The sequence below is a fragment of the Megalobrama amblycephala genome, linkage group LG5 (assembly GCF_018812025.1).
Source record: "Megalobrama amblycephala isolate DHTTF-2021 linkage group LG5, ASM1881202v1, whole genome shotgun sequence".
Taxonomy (NCBI): domain Eukaryota; kingdom Metazoa; phylum Chordata; class Actinopteri; order Cypriniformes; family Xenocyprididae; genus Megalobrama; species Megalobrama amblycephala.
The window spans coordinates 36,243,678-36,265,771 of NC_063048.1; the positions used below are offsets into that span (position 1 = coordinate 36,243,678).

At 30.8% G+C, this 22,094-nt stretch overlaps 1 protein-coding gene across 1 annotated transcript in view; it reads left to right on the top strand.

The window, feature by feature from the left end:
• eif2ak4 (eukaryotic translation initiation factor 2 alpha kinase 4) overlaps positions 1–21,169 on the top strand; it is a 45,194-nt gene extending 24,025 nt beyond the window's left edge. Inside the window, 17 exon segments of the mRNA XM_048192104.1 lie at positions 1,014–1,135; positions 1,253–1,302; positions 2,861–3,146; positions 3,500–3,565; positions 5,841–6,014; positions 6,101–6,196; positions 6,198–6,236; positions 6,331–6,438; positions 6,534–6,662; positions 11,752–11,838; positions 13,009–13,118; positions 13,426–13,484; positions 13,657–13,760; positions 15,665–15,733; positions 16,940–16,984; positions 19,007–19,122; positions 20,951–21,169. Coding sequence (XP_048048061.1) covers positions 1,014–1,135; positions 1,253–1,302; positions 2,861–3,146; positions 3,500–3,565; positions 5,841–6,014; positions 6,101–6,196; positions 6,198–6,236; positions 6,331–6,438; positions 6,534–6,662; positions 11,752–11,838; positions 13,009–13,118; positions 13,426–13,484; positions 13,657–13,760; positions 15,665–15,733; positions 16,940–16,984; positions 19,007–19,122; positions 20,951–21,008 — 1,718 coding nt within the window. The 3' untranslated portion in view covers positions 21,009–21,169.
• The last annotated feature ends 925 nt before the right edge of the window (positions 21,170–22,094 follow it).

Below are 22,094 nucleotides of genomic sequence, written 5' to 3' on the forward strand. Positions count from 1 at the left end.
TAGTTAAGCAACAACACTGGTAAAAGTTTACAAATGTATTTGGCTACTATGCTAAAAAAATATGGGCTTCTGTGAACACTATTGAGAAATGAATCAAATGAATCATTTGATGAATCTTTTGAACTGGTTCACTGAAATTGAACTTTTAGAATGATCCAATTTGCGAAACCGAATCATGTTGTTAGTTTATCAAAAACACTGGTAAAATTTTGCAGAAGTACATTACACTAATGTACACTACACTGCAAAATACGCACTTTTTTAGAACACTTGAGTGAGTCAAATGAATTGCTGAATCACTTTCTGAGTGATCCAGTTAGCGAAATGAATCATGTTGTTTGTTAACCAACACTGATTAAAATTTGCAAAGTTACTCTGCCACAAAATATTGACTTCTAGGAATGTTATTTAGTGAATCAAATGAATCATTTGTTGAGTCTTTTGAACTGATTCATTTAAAATGAACTTTCTGAATGATCCAATTTGCTGAACTGAATCATGTTGTTAGTTAAGCAACAACACTGGTAAAAGTTTACAAATGTATTTGGCTACTATGCTAAAAAATTTGGGCTTCTGTGAACACTATTGACTAATGAATCAAATGAATCATTTGATGAGTCATTTAAACTGGTTCATTGAAATTAACTTTCTGAATGATCCAATTTGCAAAACTGAATCATGTTGTTAGTTCCTCAACATCAGTGGTAACATTTTGCGAAAGTATTTGGATACTGTGCTACAAAGTATGGACTTCTAAGTGAATCAATTTCTCAGTGAATCTTTCTTTTTTTATTGAATGATCCAATTTGCTGAACTGAATCATGTTAGGTAACCAACAACACTGGTAAAAGTTTACAAATGTATTTGGCTACTATGCTAAAAAATTTGGACTTCTGTGAACACTACTGAGAAATGAATCAAATGAATCATTTGATGAGTCTTTTGAACTGGTTCATCCTGAATGATCCAGTGTACTGAAGCGTGTGATGTTGTGATGATGGTCTGTTTGTCAGGTGCGGTTCGACTCCAGACGCCGCTGCTCTTGCCCAGGAACAGACGTCTGTATGAAGGATGTGAGACGGCGTGTTTCATGGATCACAGCGGCATGCTGGTGTCTCTGCCGTACGATCTGAGAGTGAGTGAATCGTTCTCTCGTGCCAAACCCACGAGTGAGTCACAGAGTCATATGCATAAAAACAGTCTAAATCAGGTTTTTTTTAAAGCATTTCTCTCTCTCCTTCTCTCTCATCAGCTGGCGTTTGCCAGATTTGTGGCCAGAAACAACATTTCACATCTCAAAAGGTACTTTGAATTTCGGGAATTACTGTCCAACGATTCACAGATGAATTCTGTATTTTAGTCTATTGTTGTACATGGATTAATTAAGATTTTTTCAGTGTTTTTGAGAAGAAGACGTCTCTTCTGCTCACAGAGGCTGCGTTTATTTGATCAAAAATACTGAAAAAATTGCGTAATGTTTTTACAATGTAAATCAGCTGTTTTATATGTGAATATATTTTAAACTGTAATTTATTCCTGTGATCAAAGCTGAATTTTCAGCATCGTTAGTGTCACATGATCCTTCAGAAATCATTCTAATATGATGATCACATTTCTGTCTGACGACGGATGCTGAAAATTAAAATAAATTACATTTATTCCTGTAATTATTAGTAAATTTAATAATATTTAATTTACTAATAATTTTATTAATTTTTAAATTGGTTATGTAATGAATTATTTAAATATAATATAATGTCTCATAAAATAATGTCGTATAATATTTAACTTACTAATATTTTTTTTTATTTTTAAATTGTTTATATAATGAATTATTTAAATATAATATAATGTCATATAATAGAATATAATATTTAATTTACTAATAATTTTAATATTTTTTAAATTGTTTATATAATGAATTATTTAAATATGTCATATTTAATTTACTAATAATTTTAATAATTTTTTTATAGTTTTTTTTAATGAATTGTTTAAATATAATATAATATAATATAATTTAATAATATTTAAATTTAATATTTAATTTACTAATAATTTTAATAATTTTAAATTGTTTATATGAATTATTTAAATATAATATAATGTCATATAATAAAATATAATATTTAATTTACTAATCATTTAAAAAAAATTGTTTATTCAATTATTTAAATAAAATATAATGTCATATAATAATATAATTTAATAATATTTAATTTACTAATTTTAAGAATTTAATAATATTTAATTTACTAATAGTTTTACAAATTGTTTATATAATTAATTATTTAAATATGTCATGTAATATAATTTAATATAATAATAATTTAATTTACTAATAGTTTTAATAATTTAATATTTACTAATTGGTTATGTAATGAAATATTTAAATAAAATATAATGTTATTTAATATAATGTCTTGTAAAATAACATAATATAATATCATGTAATGTAATAAAGTCATATAATATAATATTTAACTTTACAAATAATTGTAATAATTTTTTAATTGTTTATATAGTGAATTAAATATAATATATTGTCATATAATATAATATATGTCATAAAATATAATGTCATATATTATATGACATTAGTGTCACATGATCCTTCAGAAATCATTCTAATACGCTGCTCACAGTAATGATGCTGAAAATGCAGCTTTGATCACAGGAATAAATTACAGTTTAAAATATATTCACATAGAAAACAGCTGATTTACATTGTAAAAATATTAGATTTTTTTACTGTATTTTTGATCAAAAATCCTAATTATTCCAGACTTTTGAGCGGCCAGTACACATGAGCGTTTCAGATGTGATCAGTCGTACAGTAATCTATAACATGTGACCGCAGGTACAGTATCGAGCGCGTTTACAGGCCGAGGAAGCTGGATCGGGCTCATCCCAGAGAACTTCTGGAGTGTGCGTTTGACATCGTCATTCCCATCAGCAACAGTCTGCTTCCTGAGGCCGAGGCCATCTACACCGTCTCTGAGGTCATACAGGAGTTCAGCGCGCTACAGGACAGGAACTACACCGTCCACCTGAACCACACGAGTCTGCTGAGGGCCGTCCTGCTTCACAGTGGAGTTCCTGAAGATAAACTCACTCAGGCCTCCAACATACTGTGTGACGCCATGGTGAGAAACACGATCACATGTGACACTACGGCAGGGGTTAATGCGCCACATCAGTTCCTGTGAAAGCTGGTTTAAGATGAGTTTGAGTAATTAATGGGAAACGAAGCAGCCTGTGAGATAATCTGCCTGAAACTGAGGTCGTCTGCATATAGAAGAACAGAGTTCGTGTTTTTAATGCAAAACTGAATGTGTTATTGCTCTCTTAAGATGTGGTGTGTGTGTGTGTGTGTGTGTGTGTGTGTGTGTGTGTGTGAGCGCGCGTCTCATTCAGGTTCACCGGGTTCACATGAGCTTCTGCTGTTATGTAACCTGGAATATATTTCTGTCTCTCTCTCTTTCACCTTCACACGCAGAGTGAAAAACTGACTAAGCGCGAAGTGGAAGCCAAATTCTGTAACCTTTCCTTGTCCAACAACAGCGTAAGTCACGGGATCGTCCTTGATTCTCTGAAGCTCTCAACGTTAATACATTATAATGCATTATATCTCTTCATAAATAATTATAAATGCCTTATAATACTCACAGACTCCTTGTTGCATCTGAAATTGGTTGTTAGTCATGTGTTTTAATGCATTATACTTCCTGTAGGTGTTCAGTGAATAGATGAGCATGTTTACTATTATTCATGAGATCATTAAATGCATTATAAGGTGCATAATTAATGCATTAAATATACTTTTATATATAGATCTGTGACAATCACGATTAACTGTCATACAGATAATTGGCATTAATGATTCAGTTCTGCTTTGTTCGTGTCATTTACAGTGTAAGCCTAATGTGTCATTTTTTATATTTAACTTGGAATCGTATATAATAGGCCCATATGATTTACATCAGTGCTGTGAAAATTTAATACATTTAATAATTTTATAATATTTAACTGACTAATTATTTTATTATTTTTAAAATTGTTTTTGTAATGAATGATTTAAATATAATGTCATATAATATTTAATTTACTAATAATTATAATATTTTTTAATTATTTTTATAATGAATTATTTAAATATAATGTCATATAATATATTTAATTTACTAATAATTTTAATATTTGTTTAATTGTTTATATAATTAACTTATTTAAATATCATAATGTCATAATATAATATAATAGAATATAATTTAATAATATTTAATTTACTAATCATGTTAATAATTTAATAATATTTAATTTACTAATAATTTTAATAATTTTAAATTGTTCATGTAATAAATTATTTAAATATAATATGTCATATAATATAATATTTACTAATTATAATATTTTTTTAAATAATTTTTATAATAAATTATTAAAATATAATGTCATATGATATTTAACTTTCTAATAATTTTATTATTTTTAAAATTGTTTATGTAATGAATTATTTAAATATAATATGTCATATTTAATTTACTAATAATTATAATATTTTTTATTATTTTTATAATGAATTATTTAAATATAATATAATATAATATTTAATTTACTAATAATGTTAATATTTGTTTAATTGTTTATATAATGAATTATTTAAATATCATAATGTCGTAATATAATATAATATAATTTAATAATATTTAATTTACTAATAATGATAATAATTTTACATTATTTATGTAATAAATTATTTAAATATAATGTCATATAATATAATATAATATTTAATTTACTAATTATAATATTTTTTTAAATTGTAATAAATTATGTCATATAATAATGTCATATAATATTTAACTTACTAATAATTTTAATATTTGTTTAATTGTTTATATAATTAATTATTTAAATATCATATAATGTCATAATATAATATAATTTAATAATATTTAATTTACTAATAATTTTAATCATTTTAAATTGTTTATGTAATACATTATTTAAATATAATATATGATATAATATAATATTTAATTTACTAATAATTATAATATTTTTTTAAATTATTTTTATAATGAATTATTTAAATATCATATAATGTCATATAATATAATATAATTTAATAATATTTAATTTACTAATAATTTTAAATTGTTTATGTAATAAATTATTTAAATATGATATGCCATATAATATAATGTCATGTAATGCAGTCATTTAATATAATATAATATTTAACTTACTAATAATTTTTAAATTGTTTATATGATGAATTAATAAATATAATATAATATAATAATATTTCATTTACTAATAATTTTAATATATTTTTTAATTGTTTATATAATTAATTATTTAAATATGTCATATAATATAATATAATATAATATTTACTAATATTTTTAATTATTTAATATTTAATTTACTAATAATTTTAATATATTATTTAATTGTTTATATAATGAATTATTTAAATATGTCAAATAATATAATATAATATAATATAATATAATATTGCTTATAATAATATAATATAATAAAGGTTCTAATAATGCAGTCTGATTAATCCCACAATCCTTCATTTCGTATGAAGGACGACACAGTATTGCACATTTGATGTCATTTCTATAAACGTCCTCCATTCAATGGCAATGGAAATTTAAACTGCACAAATATTGCATTTAACTCAAATAATTGTGATTAGCTCAAATAGCCACGATCAGATGATTAACCCATAATTGCGACAGGCTTAATTATAAAGAACAAGTAAAGTGTTGAACTCAAGTGAAACTGCAGACTCCTCACATGACCCGTGTTGATGCTCGTCTCAGTTACAGACGCTGTACAAGTTCATCGAGCAGAAGGGCGGTTTGCAGGAGCTGCTTCCTCTCATTAACTCGCTCACCAAACAGAAGAGTTCAGCCGTCGCTCAGATGGCCAAACAAGGCCTGAAGGATCTAGAAGAGGTCATCAGCCTCCTCAAGAAGCTGGCTGTTAAACTACAGGTGTGACGGCTCTTCAGCCGAGTGTAAATGAGTGTAAATCAGTTCTCCTCTTCATCCGAGTGTGTGTGTGTGTGTGTGTTGTGTAGGTGGTGGTGAATCTCGGTTTGGTCTATAAGGTCCAGCATCACTGTGGCGTCATTTTCCAGTTTGTGGCGTTCATCAAGAAACGGAAACGGACCGTTCCCTGACATCTTGGCAGCGGGCGGACGCTACGATCATCTGGTAACGCCAACACAAGTCACAGCTGTACAAAACTGACCAGCATTTACATATCTTGATTGAACAATGATTGATTGTGTGCTTTTGTGATTGTCAGATCATGGAGTTTCATGGTCCGACGGTGTCCGGTCCGGTGCCCTCAGCAGTCGGCGCCAGCATCGCTCTGGATAAGATCTGCTCCGCTGTGGCGAATATGGAGGAACCTGTGAGTGTCACGCCGGTGTGATCCAGACTTCAGTCTCGAGTGTCTGTCATTGGCCGGAACGGTTTCATCACACTGTCTGTGTGTCTGTCTGTCAGCCTCCTGTGAGCTCCTGTGACGTTCTGGTGGTTCCTGTGGGTCAGTCCTCCATGAGCAGAGCCATTAAAGTCATTCAGAAGCTCTGGGCGGCTGGAGTCTCCTCAGACATCGTCTATGACGTGTCGCAGGTCAGTCATCACATCCTGTGTCATACAGTATTATGAAATTTTGTTTTGATTGGTTAGTCTGCGTTCACATTGTAGAACTGAAGATAAAAAACCCCTTGATTTTGCTTATTAGCGCTCAGTGTGAGGGATCGGCTTCAGCGCTAATGAAGCAGAGCGTCGTTCCTCATGATTACTGCCATCTCTCACATGTGCTGGACCGTTCCAGTGCTTGACTTTACAACACAAACAGGCTCAAATCTCTCTCCACATGAGGTGTGATGAAGGACATGTGGCCAAAAGCTGTGAGATGTTGGATGCGCCGTTAGCAGAGTCCACAAACACAGCAGCGGGTTTTAGAGGTCACAAAAACACGAGGCTGAATCTACAGCGGACGACGACACACGGCTGAACTCAGATCTGATGCGCGGTTTAAACTATCGGCTTTAACATAGACCTAAGGTTGGTCTCTTTGTAAAAAGACACTGTTACTTTTTTAAAAAGTTACTTTTAAAAGTAATGTTACAATATTGCCTTACTGCCTAAAAAAGTAACCAATTACATTACTTAGTTACTTTTTATGAAAGTTACAAGTTATAAGTAACATGACTGGTTACTTTTTTAGGGAGTAAGGCAATATTGTAACATTACTTTTAAAAGTAATTTTTATAAAAAAGTAACTAAGTAATGTAATTGGTTGTTTTTTGGGGGAGTAACAAAGTAGTGTAATAGTTACTTTTTATGAAAGTTACTTTTAAAATGAATAACATGATGTTACTTTTTTAGGGGGTAAGGCAATATTGTAACTTTTAAATAAAAAATAATTAATGTAATTTGTTTCTTTTTTGGGGAGTAACGCAATATTGTAAGTTACTTTTTATGAAAGTTACTTTTAAAAGTAATAAGTAACGTGACGTTACTTTTTAGGGAGTAAGGCAATATTGTAACATTACTTTTAAAAGTAACTTGCATAAAAATAACGTATGTAATTGGTTACTTTTTTGGGGAGTAACGCAATATTTTAAGTTACTTTTTTATGAAAGTTACTTTTAAAAGTAATAAGACGTTACTTTTTATAGAGTAAGGTAATATTGTAACATTACTTTTGAAAGTAACTTATAAAAAGTAACTAAGTAATGTAATTGGTTACTTTTTTGGGGAGAAATGCAATATTATAACAGTTACTTTTTTTTAACATGATGTTACTTTTTAGGGAGTAAGGCAATATTGTAACTACTTTTAAAAGTAACTTTCATAAAAATAACTTATGTAATTGGTTACTTTTTTGGGGAGTAAAATAATATTACTTTTAATATTAATATTACTAACAGTTACTTTTTTATGAAAGTTACTTTTAAAATGAATAACATGACGTTACTTGATGGGGGTAAGGCAATATAGTAACATTACTTTTAAAAGTAACTTTCATAAAAAATGACGAATGTAATTGGTTACTTTTGGGGAGTAACGCAATATTGTAAGTTACTTTTTTATGAAAGTTACTTTTAAAAGTAATAAGTAACGTGACGTTACTTTTTATAGAGTAAGGCAATATTGTAACATTACTTTTGAAAGTAACTATTATAAAAAGTAACTAAGTAATGTAATTGGTTACTTTTTTGGGGAGAAATGCAATATTATAACAGTTTTTATGAAAGTTACTTTTAAAAGTAATAAGTAACATGACGTTACTTTTTAGAGAGCAAGGCAATATTGTAACTACTTTTAAAGTAACTTAAAAAAATAACTAAGTAATGTAATTGGTTAGTTTTTTGGGGAGTAAAATAATATTACTTTTAATATTACTAACAGTTACTTTTTATGAAAGTTACTTTTAAAATGAATAATATGATGTTACTTGACGGGGGTAAGGCAATATAGTAACATTACTTTTAAAAGTAACTTTCATAAAAAATGACGAATGTAATTGGTTACTTTTGGGGAGTAACGCAATATTGTAAGTTACTTTTTTATGAAAGTTACTTTTAAAAGTAATAAGTAACGTGACGTTACTTTTTATAGAGTAAGGCAATATTGTAACATTAGTTTTGAAAGTAACTATTATAAAAAGTAACTAAGTAATGTAATTGGTTACTTTTTTGGGGAGAAATGCAATATTATAACAGTTTTTATGAAAGTTACTTTTAAAAGTAATAAGTAACATGACGTTACTTTTTAGAGAGCAAGGCAATATTGTAACTACTTTTAAAGTAACTTAAAAAAATAACTAAGTAATGTAATTGGTTAGTTTTTTGGGGAGTAAAATAATATTACTTTTAATATTACTAACAGTTACTTTTTATGAAAGTTACTTTTAAAATGAATAATATGATGTTACTTGACGGGGGTAAGGCAATATTGTAACATTACTTTTAAAAGTAACTTTCATAAATAATAACGAATGTAATTGATTACTTTTTTGGGGAGTAACAATATTGTAACAGTTACTTTTTTATGAAAGTTACTTTTAAAAGTAATAAGTTACGTGACGTTACTTTTTAGGGAGTAAGGCAATATTGTAACATTACATTTAAAAGTAAATTTTATAAAAAAGTAACTAAGTAATGTAATTGGTTGTTTTTTTGGGGAGTAACAAAGTAGTGTAATAGTTACTTTTTATGAAAGTTACTTTTAAAATGAATAACATGATGTTACTTTTTTAGGGGGTAAGGCAATATTGTAACTTTAAATAAAAAATAATGTCATTTGTTTCTTTTTTGGGGAGTAACAATATTGTAAGTTACTTTTTTTATGAAAGTTACTTTTAAAAGTTATAAGTAACGTGACGTTACTTTTTAGGGAGTAAGGCAATATTGTAACATTACTTTTAAAAGTGACTATTATAAAAAGTAACTAAGTAATGTAATTGGTTACTTTTGGGGAGTAACGCAATATTGTAAGTTACTTTTTATGAAAGTTACTTCTAAAAGTAATAAATAACATGACGTTACTTTTTAGGGAGTAAGGCAATATTTTAACTGCTTTTAAAAGTAACTTTCATAAAAATAACTTATGTAATTGGTTACTTTTTTGGGGAGTAAAATAATATTACTTTTAATATTAATATTACTAACGGTTATTTTTTATGAAAGTTACTTTTAAAATGAATAACATGACGTTACTTGATGGGGGTAAGGCAATATAGTAACATTACTTTTAAAAGTAACTTTCATAAAAAATAACGAATGTAATTGGTTACTTTTTTGGGGAGTAACAATATTGTAACAGTTACTTTTTTATAAAAGTTACTTTTAAAAGTAATAAGTTACGTGACGTTACTTTTTAGGGAGCAAGGGAATATTGTAACAATTTTTTAAAAGTAACTTTAATAAAAATAAAAGTAAGTAATTTAATTGGTTACTTTTTTGGGGAGTAAAATAATATTGTAACATTACTTTAAAAGTAACTAAGTAATGTAACTGGTTACTTTTTTAGGGAGTAAGGCAATATTAATCAGCAAACACATCAAAAGTAAAAAAATTTTACTGTAAAGCAAATATACTGTACTAAACATTTTATTTTTTATACAAAATATGCATTTTACAAAATAATTTGGACTTTATAAAATCACTATGAAATTAAAGCCATATTTCTAACCAAGTTCCAAATTTTGAAGTTGATTTCACAAAAATTGAAACATGACACCGCCCACTAGGGGGAGGAGCCAGTTAAAAGGTGTTAAATGACCATTTCCATGGTAACACGATGTCTGATTTTAAAGCAGTTTTCACAGGATGTGATACCTGTTTATGATGATTACTAAAATACGTGATAGGGAATAAAGGCAATAAGAAAGCGTGCCAAGCGTCCTGCTGACAGTTCGTTTTATAGAAACATTTCTGTCCATTTATGGTTCTTGGTTGCTGGTGGAGTTTATGAAAGTGTGTTTTTTGGGTTTGGATGTCGTTGAACTGTGAGCTGCAGTTTCACAGTCTCAGTTTGGAAAGGTGTGTGTGTGAGTGTGTGAGATACAGCACAGAGAGACGTCTGTTTCTCACAGACTGAGCCGGATACAGACATCACACTGTGTTCAGGGTTGAATCAGCTTCTCTCACTCACAGACGAGTGAATGGCTGCTTACAGCTTCAGAGGTTTGACATCATCGATGCTTCCCGTGTCGAACCTACACTGATGTCGCAGTAGATTATTCTCTGTCAGTTCCTGCGCTTTTCTTTCTGTCTGTATCCATCTGTGTCTCTCTCACACACAGCCTTACAGAAGAAGAGAGACATGAAGTGTAATGCTGGTCTGAACAAAAAATCATTATTATAAAGGCATTATTCTTCAGTAGTTCTTGTTTTCCAGTACAAATATCTAAACATTCTTAAGGCAAGACACCACACTTACAGTACCTGTCAAAAGTTTGGAAACATTACATTTTATTAATGTTTTTAAAAGAAGTGTCATTTATTTGCAACCACTCAGGTTACCATAGCAACCACCTAGCAACCACCCAGAACACCTTAGCAACCGCCTAGCAACACCTTAACAACCACTCCAAGTGCCTTAGCAACACCATAGCAACCACCCAGGTTACCATAGCAACCGCCTAGCAACACCCTAGCAACACCTTAGCAACCACCCCAAGTACCTTAGCAAATGCCTAGCAAAACCTTAGCAACCACCCAGGTTACCATAGCAACCGCCTAGCACCCTCCCAGAACACCCTAGCAACTGCCTAGCAACACCTTAGCAACCACCCCAAGTACCTTAGCAACCGCCTAGCAACCACCCAGGTTACCATAGCAACCGCCTAGCAGTACCTTAGCAACAGCCTAGCAACCGCCCAGGTTACCCTAGCAACTGAGTGGTGAATTTTGCCACTGCAAGCACCATTTACATTTTCTTCAGGAAATGTACATTCTAGTATTGTGAAATATTATTACAATTTAAAATAGCTGTTTTCTATGTGAATTTATAGTAAAATGTGATTTATTTCAACATTGATAATAACAATAATGTTTGTTAAATCCCTCATGTGTTTTACTGGATGATTCTTGGGCAGAATAAGCTTGTATCAATCGTCAAAACACAATGACTACACAATAGTTTTGACACACTCTTATGAATGCAGTCAGATATGTGTGTGTAAACGTGTGTTTTTGTGCCACAGTCACAGGAAGCTCTTCTGGAACATTGCAGACAAGCTGGAATCACCTTCATGATCCTCGTGTCCGATAAAGAAGGAAATTACCTGAAGGTAAATCACATCCACACCTGCACTAGAGTTCAAAAAGACAATATTCAGAAATATTGTAGATTTGACTGCACAGACACCATCAGATGAGAACAAGACTTGAACTGAATTGATCTGAATATTAGACGCTATTGTCTTCTGTAGAGCTGCTTTACAGCTGAAATTCAAATTCAAATAATCTTTCTATTCATCAAATAATCCTGAAAAAGAAAATTATTTTTCACATTTTAGTTTTTCAAAAAAAAAAAAAAATTTTCAGCTTTTCAAAATTTTCAGTTTTTCCTTTTTTTTTTTTTTTTTTTTTTTTTTTTCAAATTTCAGCTTTTCAAAATTTTCAGTTTTTTTTTTTTTTCATCTTTTCAAAATTTTCAGTTTTTTTTTTTTTTTTTTAAATTTCATCTTTTCAAAATTTTCAGTTTTTCAAATTTCAGCTTTTCAAAATTTTCAGCTTTTTAAAATTTTCAGTTTTTCAATTTTCGGTTTTTCAAATTTTCAGTTTTTTTTTCAATTTTAGTTATTTTAATACATCAAGTTAAACTAAATGAAATTGACATGTTGCCTTCGCAAATAGCTAAAATGTAAGTTTAAAAAAAATCAGTTTTTTAGATTTTCAGTTTTTCATATTTGTTTTTCAAATTTGTTTTTCAGAATTTTTAGTTTTTCAATTTTCAGTTTTTAAAATGTTTTTTTCAGTTTATTTTAATACATCAAGTTAAACTAAATGAAATTGGACGTTGCCTTCGCAAAAAAAAAAAATAAAAAAAATAGTTTTTAAAAAATATATTTTTATTTCAGTTGTTTATTTTGCACTGACACTATCAGATGAGAACGAAACTTGAACTGAATTGATCTTAATAATGACTGTTGTCTTCTGTAGAGCTGCTTTACTGCTGAAATTCAATTTGTCATAATTGATTAATTTTGCGACATTAACACTGTAATTGAATCATTGAAAATTTGTTTCATAATTGATGAATTTTGCGACACTGACACTGTTATTGAACTGAATGTAGAGCTGCTTTACAGCTGAAGTTGAATCAGTTTCACACCATTAACACTGTTATTTCCCTGTTTATTAATGTAAAGCTGCTTTGAAACGATCTGTATTGTATAAAGCGCTGTAGAAATAATTAAAGTGTAGTGATTGGACTGGCTCTCTTCTCTTCCCATCAGGTGAAGTCTTTCGAGAAAGATCGTCAGTCGGAGAAGAGAATTCCCGAGTCGGATCTGGTCGACCACTTCATCCAAAAGAGCCGGATCAAACTCTCCGAGGAGAGAAACAGGTGAGAGACGGCAACCTTCACAGCCGTAAACAATAGAGCTGATTTCTCAACTTAAATTGATGCTCATTTTGATGAGTCCATATCTCTAAGATCTTTTAATGCTGTTTTTAGTTGAAAACAAAACTTCACTAAACATTATCTATAGCGCCAAATGAATTGATATTGAATCAAAATCGCAAGCTTGTGAATCGAAATCAAATTGATTTGTGAAATTTGTGTCAGTGCTCAGCCCTAGCAAACCATGTGTCGGAGTCCAGAGGAAACATCTAACGCTTTTCTGTCTTTTTCTCTCATATCTGCCCATCAGAGAGATTTCTGAGAGCGCTTCTCTCCAGAATCCAAAGGGATCATCGCAGGGAAACTCAGGTACACTTGCAGAACTTTTCCTGCCCTTTAGACAGGAATTATAATTATAAAATGTAATATTCTCATCATGGTTCTTCTTCATGTTGGTTTTTAAATCAGTCTACAGTGTCTCCAGCAGATGTTTGAATGAAGCCTCATGTCTTCATCTTCTCGTGTGTTTGGTGTCCGTCAGGTCTGTCTGAGTCCCACGGGAGCAACGCCGGCATGTCCATGAACGTGAACCTCGTGACGCCTGAAAAAGTCTCCGCCAGCTCCCGCCGGAGATACGAGACGCAGGTCTGCACAGTGATCTCACATCTGACATCATGGGAAACACGTTTTCTTCCTCGTCTTGTGCCTGTAGAGAATATACGTTCCCCTCGCAGTCGCACGCGCTTGTTTATTTAATGAATTTCCCATTATTCCACAATCCCAGTGTTGCCTTTTGACAAACTTCCCTTTGACGTTTTCACACTCCATCAAGCTATCAAACACGGAGAAAGTCTTGACTCAGTGATGCCCCATGAGAAGCGTTCTGTGCTCATTTCAGCTCAATTGCCGTTTAATTCAGCGTGCGTGAGTCCTCAGGACAGCAGAGACGCCCAAATAATGACTCAGACCCGTCCTGTGATGCGAATGTGAACCCCTGCCATCAACTTTATTAAACTGCTGGTCAGAAGTGTGGAATAATTAGTATGTTTTTGAAAGAGGCTGCATTTATTTAATCAAAAATACATTCAAATATTATTCTAATGTAAATCAGCTGTTTTCTCTGTGAATATATAGTAAAGTGTAATTTATTCCTGTGATCAAAGCTGAATTTTCAGCATCATTACTCCAGTCTTCAGTGTCACATGATCCTTCAGAAATCATTCTAATATGATGATTTGCTGCTCAAGAAACATTTATGATTATTATCAGTGTTGAAAACATCATGCTGCTTCAGATTGTTTTTATATTTCAAATAAATAATCTTTCTATTCATCAAATAATCCTAAAAAATAAAATGATTTTTCACATTTTAGTTTTTCAAAATTTTCAGTTTTTCAAAAAAAAAATTCAATTTGTTTTTTCAATTTTTAGTTTTTCAAAATTTTCAGTTTTTAAAAATTTTGTTTTTCAAATTTTAGTTTTTCAAAATTGTCAGTTTTTCAAATTTTCAGTTTTTCAAATTTTCAGTTTTTTTCAGTTTTAGTTATTTTAATACATCGTTAAACTTAAAAATAAAATTAAACTTGAAGATAAATGTTGCCTTCACAAATAGCTGAAATAAAATGTTTAACAATTGTTTTTCACATTTCAGGTTTTCAAAATTTTTAGTTTTTCAATTTTCAGTTTTTCAAAATTTTCAGTTTTTCAATTTTTTTTTCAATTTTTTTTTTTTTTTCAAATTTTTGTTTTTCAAAATTTTCAGTTTTTAAAAATTTTGTTTTTCACATTCAATTCAATTTTTTTTTTCAATTTTTAGTTTTTCAAAATTTTTGTTTTTCAATTTTTTTTTCAAATTTTTTTTTTTTTTTTTTTTCAAATTTTAGTTTTTCAAAATTGTCAGTTTTTCAAATTTTCAGTTTTTTTCAGTTTTAGTTATTTTAATACATCAAGTTAAACTTAAAAATAAAATTAAACTTGAAGATAAATGTTGCCTTCACAAATAGCTGAAATAAAATGTTTAAAAATAGTTTTTCACATTTCAAGTTTTCAAAATTTTTAGTTTTTTCAATTTTCAGTTTTTCAAAATTTTCAGTTTTTCAAAATTAATTTTTTTCAGTTTATTTTAATACATCGTTAAACTAAATGAAATTGAACATTGCCTTCACAAATAGCTAAAAATAAAATAAGTTTTAAAAAATATTTTATTTCAGTTGTTTATTCTATTTCGAATATTGAAAATGTTTTTGAAGGTTTTAGTTAAGTATAATAACCCTTCACTCAAACCACAGACTGATTCTGGATGAATTTAACACACATTATGATCAAATATGACTCCTGTCCTTCAGTGACGGCGAGGAGCAGTTTCAACAAATAGTTTTTATATCTTAAATAAATAATCTTTCTCTTCATCAAATAATCCTGACAAATAAAATGATGATTTCCAGCAGCACAACTGTTTTCAACACTGATAATAACCAGAAATGTTTCGTATATATGATGAAAAGTCTGTTTTCTGTGCGTTATGAACATGATCTGATGCTGTCTTTCAGATTCAGACGCGACTGCAGAATCTGAGCAGCAATTTACAGAGCAAGAGCAGCGACATCGAAGTGTTGGCCGTAAGTACATGATGTCATTTCCTGCTTTCAGATCAACACGTTTACACTGCTGCATTTGGCTGAAGCTTTTATCTAAAGCAACTTACATTGCATTCAAGATATACGTTAGTGGTCGAACAATATATGGCAACATCGGCATATTTTAATGATCGGCAAGTTTTTCTGCGGCAAAAGCCTTTATTTTGAAAGCGACAGGACTTTTATTTTGACAGCACCAAGAGCAGAGGCACGTGAGTGCAGATCCGAGCGTAATCTTCAAACTATAATGTGTTATATCTGTTTAGTCGCTACCCCATGTACACACACACACACACACACACACACGCCAGATTCTCCAAGTGAAGCGTAAACAGCAAAAGGAGGGGAGCGCTTGTCAGCGAGATTTACATGGTTTGCATATTTAGTTAATTAGTGGTTATGTGGGAATATAGTGGTTTGGTGTTATTAGAGTTTGCAGAACTCCCTCTAACCCTGAGTTAGGCTTCAGATGTCACTGTGGATCACAGCAGTTCACAGAAACACAGTCATGCACTTACTGTATATCAGGCTTTCTGAGGGCCTTGAAGGTCGTAATTCACCCTTCCACGAGTCCAGGTCACGACATTAAACGTTGCATGCGCTTCCTCAGTATTTCTGTCTTGTTTTCCAGTAAAAATACATCAAGATATATTTACTGGAGACGCAAAAATAATATAAGAAGTCGTGTTTTCTTAGAAATTGAACAAAATTGAGTTTATTCTTAAAACAGGAACACATGTATGTCAATAATATGGTATGAAAACTTGTTTTCTCTTTGAATAAAGAATATTTTTCTGACCCCATTGGTTTGTACTGGAAAACAGGACAGAAATATTGAGGAAGGTACTTCATATTCTAGTGTTTTGAGGCTATTCAAGCTATTTTTCTCAGTAAAATGAATCAAAAAGTAAAGAAAATGTTTTGAAGTGCTGGTAATTCAGCTCACAGCCGTATTGTGACGTCATTTACTCCTCAAAAAGGACCTTCGTAAAACCTGCAGAAACCCTGATTATGAAAACAATGGTCCTTCGGTGGCACTTTCACCCTGTTAACGCACATTCTGAGCACTTCCTGTTGACTGGTATGCTGTGTTTACATTGTACCACGTCCGATTGCGCTGTTCTTCAGATAAGACTCCATTGTGTCTGTAGGAGTGACCTTCACAATCTCTCCTGTCGCATTCCTCAGGTCGATCTGCCCAAGGAAACGCTCATCAACTTCCTGTCCCTCGAGGTTCGTGCCGCCCGCTATTATTATGAGCTATTCTCAGTCAATAGAAGGCATTCCAGTGGAAAACTGCGGAAGAGGGGGATCCTGTCTTGGCAGGACGCAGGCTTTCCTCGTGATGAGGGAAACCCTCTCCTCCAGAACGGAAGAACGGCCTGTTCGTGTTTACAGAGGAACTGAGAATGATGGGAGATTTCACACTAAAGCAGACCTTTAGTTGCTCACCAGTTCAGCAGTGTGACAGAAACACTCGTGCAGGCTTATTTTAGTGTCATTGAGAAACTATTAGGTTTTTTATTTATTTTAATTTTAGTTGTTAAAATGTTTTTGTCATTTTTACTAGTTATTGGTTTTAGTTAAAGGGTTAGTTCACCCAAAAATGAAAACTGTCATTAATTACTCACCCTCATGTCGTTCCACACCCGTAAGACCTTCATTCATCTTCAGAACACAAATTAAGATATTTTTGATGAAATCCGATGGCTCAGTGAGGCCTGAGCAATGACATTTCCTCTCTCAAGATCCATTAATGTACTAAAAACATATTTAAATCAGTTCATGTGAGTACAGTGGTTCAATATTAATATTATAAAGCCACGAGAATATTTTTGGTGCGCCAAAAAAACTAAATAACGACTTACATAGTGATGGCCGATTTCAAAACACTGCTTCAGGAAGATTCGGAGCGTTATGAATCTTTTGTGTCGAATCATGATTCAGATCGCATGTCAAACCGCCAAACTGCTGAAATCACGTGACTTTGGCACTCTGAATCATGATTCGACACACTGAATCATAACGCTCCGAAGCTTCCTGAAGCAGTGTTTTGAAATCGGCCATCACTAAATAAGTCGTTATTTTGTTTTTTTGGTGCACCAGAAATATTCTCATTGCTTTATAATATTAATATTGAACCACTGTACTCACATGAACTGATTTAAAGATGTTTTTAGTACATTAATGGATCTTGAGAGAGGAAATGTCATTGCTCAGGCCTCACTGAGCCATCGGATTTCATCAAAAATATCTTAATTTGTGTTCTGAAGATGAATGAAGGTCTTACGGGTGTGGAACGACATGAGGGAGAGTAATTAATGACATTATTTTCATTTATGGGTGAACGAACCCTTTAAATATGATTATAATTCATATTTCAGTTCTAATTTGAGTTATTTTAGTGCATCAAGTTAAACTAAATAAAACAAGTTTAATTTTTTATATTATATTTAATTCAGTTAATGTTTATTTTATTTCAAGTAATGATTTTTTTTTAATGGTTTTAGTAATTTTAGTGCATCAAGTTAAACTAAATGAAATTGATAAATGTTGCCTTGGCAAATAGCTGAAATAAAATAAGTTTTATATATATATATAAATGTGTTTATATGTTTTTTTAAGGTTTTCAAATTTCTGTTTTTCACATTTCAGTTTTTCAAAATTTTTAGTTTTTCAATTTTCAGTTTTTCAAAATTTTAATGTTTTTCAAATTTTCATGTTTTTCAAGATTTTCAGTTTCTCAAATTTTCATTTTTTTTTTCAGTTTTAATTATTTTAATACATCAAGTTAAACTAAATTAAACTGATAAATGTTGCCTTGGCAAATAGCTGAAATAAAATAAGTTAAACTTTTTTTCAAATTTTCAGTTTTTCAAAATGTTCCATTTTTCAAATTTTTCACATTTTAGTTTTTCAATTTTTAGTTTTTCAAATTTTTCATTTTTTCACATTTTCATGTTTAAGATTCAGTTTTTCAAGATTTTCAGTTTTTCAAAATGTTCAGTTTTTCAAATTTCACTTTACATTATATTTTATTCTATAGTTATATTTCTATATTTATATTTCAGTTTTAAATTATTTCATTCTATTTCAGTTGTTTATTTTATTTCGAATAGTGAAAATGTTGAAGGTTATAGTTAAGTATAAAAACCCTTCACTCAAACCACACAGACTGATTCTGGATGAATTTAACACACATTGATCAAATATGACTCGTCGTCCTTCAGTGTTTAACTCTGTTTTCTTCCTCAGTTTGACGGCGAGGAGCAGTTCAACATCAGCGTGAAGACGCTTCTCTCTCGACTGCCCAAACAGCGCTACCTCAAATGCATCTGTGAACAGATTCACCACTTCAAAATCTACAAAAGGTACAAGCCGCTTTCCCAGCGAGTAAAAGTCCATTTACATCAAGCATGATAACTGTCATGATTACCAACAACATCAGATAACAGCGCTCTGTTTACTCCGAGTGTGTGGAGTCACTTTCAGAACAATGTTGTCAGCTGATGAACGAAAAAACATTGACAGCAAATGAAAATCCATCCTGCTTTAAAATGATCATTTACTCTCACTAATGTCGTTCCAAACCTGTTTCTGATGACCAAAAGAAGATATTTTGATGAATGTTGCTTACTAAACCAAACTGAAGCTGCTTCATTACCAACATTCTTCAAAATATCTTCTTTTAAAACAGACGCAGAATTTTGGAACGTCATGAGGGTGATTAAACGAAGACAGAATGATCATTTTTAGGCGAACTAACCCTTTAACCCTCTGGTGCTCTTCAGTCATTTTTGACCGAAAAATTGGACATGATTCGAAAAGATTAAACAGTCGAGAAAAAAAAGTCACACTTGAACAGGAATGAATGCGAGACAAATTTCATCTAGTGGAAGCTTCTGGTACTGCGGCCAAACAAAATCTGACTGAAAGCTCATTTTTTGAAATATCAAGCTAAATTTTGGAACACAACATGTTTAGAGTTACGGCTGTGATTTTCTTGCAGTTTTAGAGTAAAATATGTTTTGGAAAATATGTATTTCATATAAAAATTGAAAATCTTTTTTTTTTTTCCATATTTCATAAGCGTAAAATTCTATAACTTTTTTTTTCACTTGAGCAATAATCAGCCTTGAGTCGTCTTTAAAAAGACACTAAACTTCAGTGTGTGCTCCAAACCATTCAAGATTTATGGCTCAAAGAGTGAATAAATGGATTATAACTACTGTATAAATATAATTTAGCACCATAAAATAAAATACAAAATAAGAAATAAAAAACAATAGCAAACTAATATATACTACATTCATTTAATTGAAATAATAATGAAAAAACCCTGTTATTTTTGACCACCTCTCAAAGAGGGTTAAAGGAGGATGGATTCTGATTGGCTATTAATGTTTTTATCATTTATTAGGTGCAAATATTTCCATATTTCCATTCCCGATGACTTCCTTTGTTTGTTTGTTTGTTGTTGTTGTCCATACAATGGAAGTTAATGTTGTTTCCAATGTATTTCAAAATATCTTCATTTACAGTAGAAAGTAAATAATTTTCTTTCATTTTTCATTTTGTTAATGTTATAAATACACTGTTCTGATTGTAAAAATACATGATATAATTAGAGTTTTATGTGTTTATAAAGATATTGTAACGGTTTTCCAAGGTTAACTGCTATAAATCACGAGCAGCTTTTATCTTGGAAAGCTGCCGTTGTAAAGCGTTTTGTCGGGTCTCCTCACAGACACGCTTGTTAATGTGACGGCGAGACCGGGCCGTGTTTCAGAAGCCGCTCATGTTTCCAGACGCTTTTATTAAGAATCATAAAACCTGATCCTGATCTTTAAAGGCTCTTTCTGCTGAAAACATCTGCGATCGACCAATCATGCGTTCAAGTTTTTAACTAACATTTTTCTTGTAACTCTTTGGAGAAACGGATGTGACTTCCCTGTGTTTGGGAACTATAGGATCTTCTTGGATTCTCTAAACAGTTGTTTCTAATTTCCTCACGAGCTTTTCTTGATTTATTAATATCTGAAACAATCCAGCAAATATAGTAAACATTTAACATTTGTGGATTTAACTCAAGGTTTTCCTCATTTAAGAACATTCTTTAAAAAAATGTTTAATTCTGCTCAAGTTAGAAAATAAGAATATATTAATATTGAAGCTGGTGTGTGTGTGTTTGTGTTTCAGGGTCGCTGTGGTCGTTCTTTACAGCTACAGAGACGATTATTACAAGATCCTCCTCTGATCTCTGTAGAAACGACGAAGGTGTTTTTATACAGCGGATTCGATGCCAAAGGCTGATTGAAGGGTCCAGTAATCAATCATGTTATTGACGATTCCTGTGATGAAATCACACACAAAATACTGTACAGTCCAGAACTGAAGGAAATAAAATATTTTCCCATATCACGTTGTCTTGATGTTTTTTAGCAGCTAAAATGAGTGCAGAATAAATTCTCATTTTATATTTCATATCTCGTTTCACAATACACTATTTCAAAGCAGTATATTTGTTTATAATATCTTAATGTCTTATAGTCACATTGATCAGTTTAGAGGTAGATGATAAAGACATTTAGATGTCCGCATCAATAGAAATTTACAAAAAGTGCACATTTAATGCAAGTAAAACATCTGGTTTTCAGGTTTCAAATACGTTTAGGGAGAATAAAATATCAAATGTGGGTGAAAATGTTCCACTGTCATTCAGTGTAACACTTTTATTTGTGTAAAAATTGAGACGACACACTTATTCTGACCCTTACAGATTAAAATATGTAAAAAAAAAATGAGTGAGCATACTAAATTTTATTGCATTTTAAATGAATAAAAAAAAACTTAGACAAAACCTAGAAGAGTGGCAGTTTAAAAATGTAAAATTACAAGTAATTAACATTTGGGGTAAAAGTAATTAGTCTTTAATATGGCATAAATTGATTTTTGTTGTAAATATCCCTGACAAGATTGTTACACTGAATGACATTTTAGTGGGTGTCGTTCTGTAAATCATGGTAAAAATATATATTTAATTTTTGCTCAGAAAAACAAACAATTGAAACAGGATCCATTCTGATGTATTACTCTTATTTTGATGCTTGAAAACCCTTTTTCGTGTTTGATCTTTCCTAATTTAGTTTACATTTGGAGACAATATAAATCATCAATCAAACATATAATAGTAAGTTAGTCATTCGTTTTGCAGCCACTGTTCAATTTTTAACTTTTTGATGTCATAATTACTGATGAGTTTAAATTATGCATTTGGGTTTAAGATTTAGTCACATCACACATCTCTAAGAAGTTTGACCCAGAAGTTATGTTGCGCAATAAT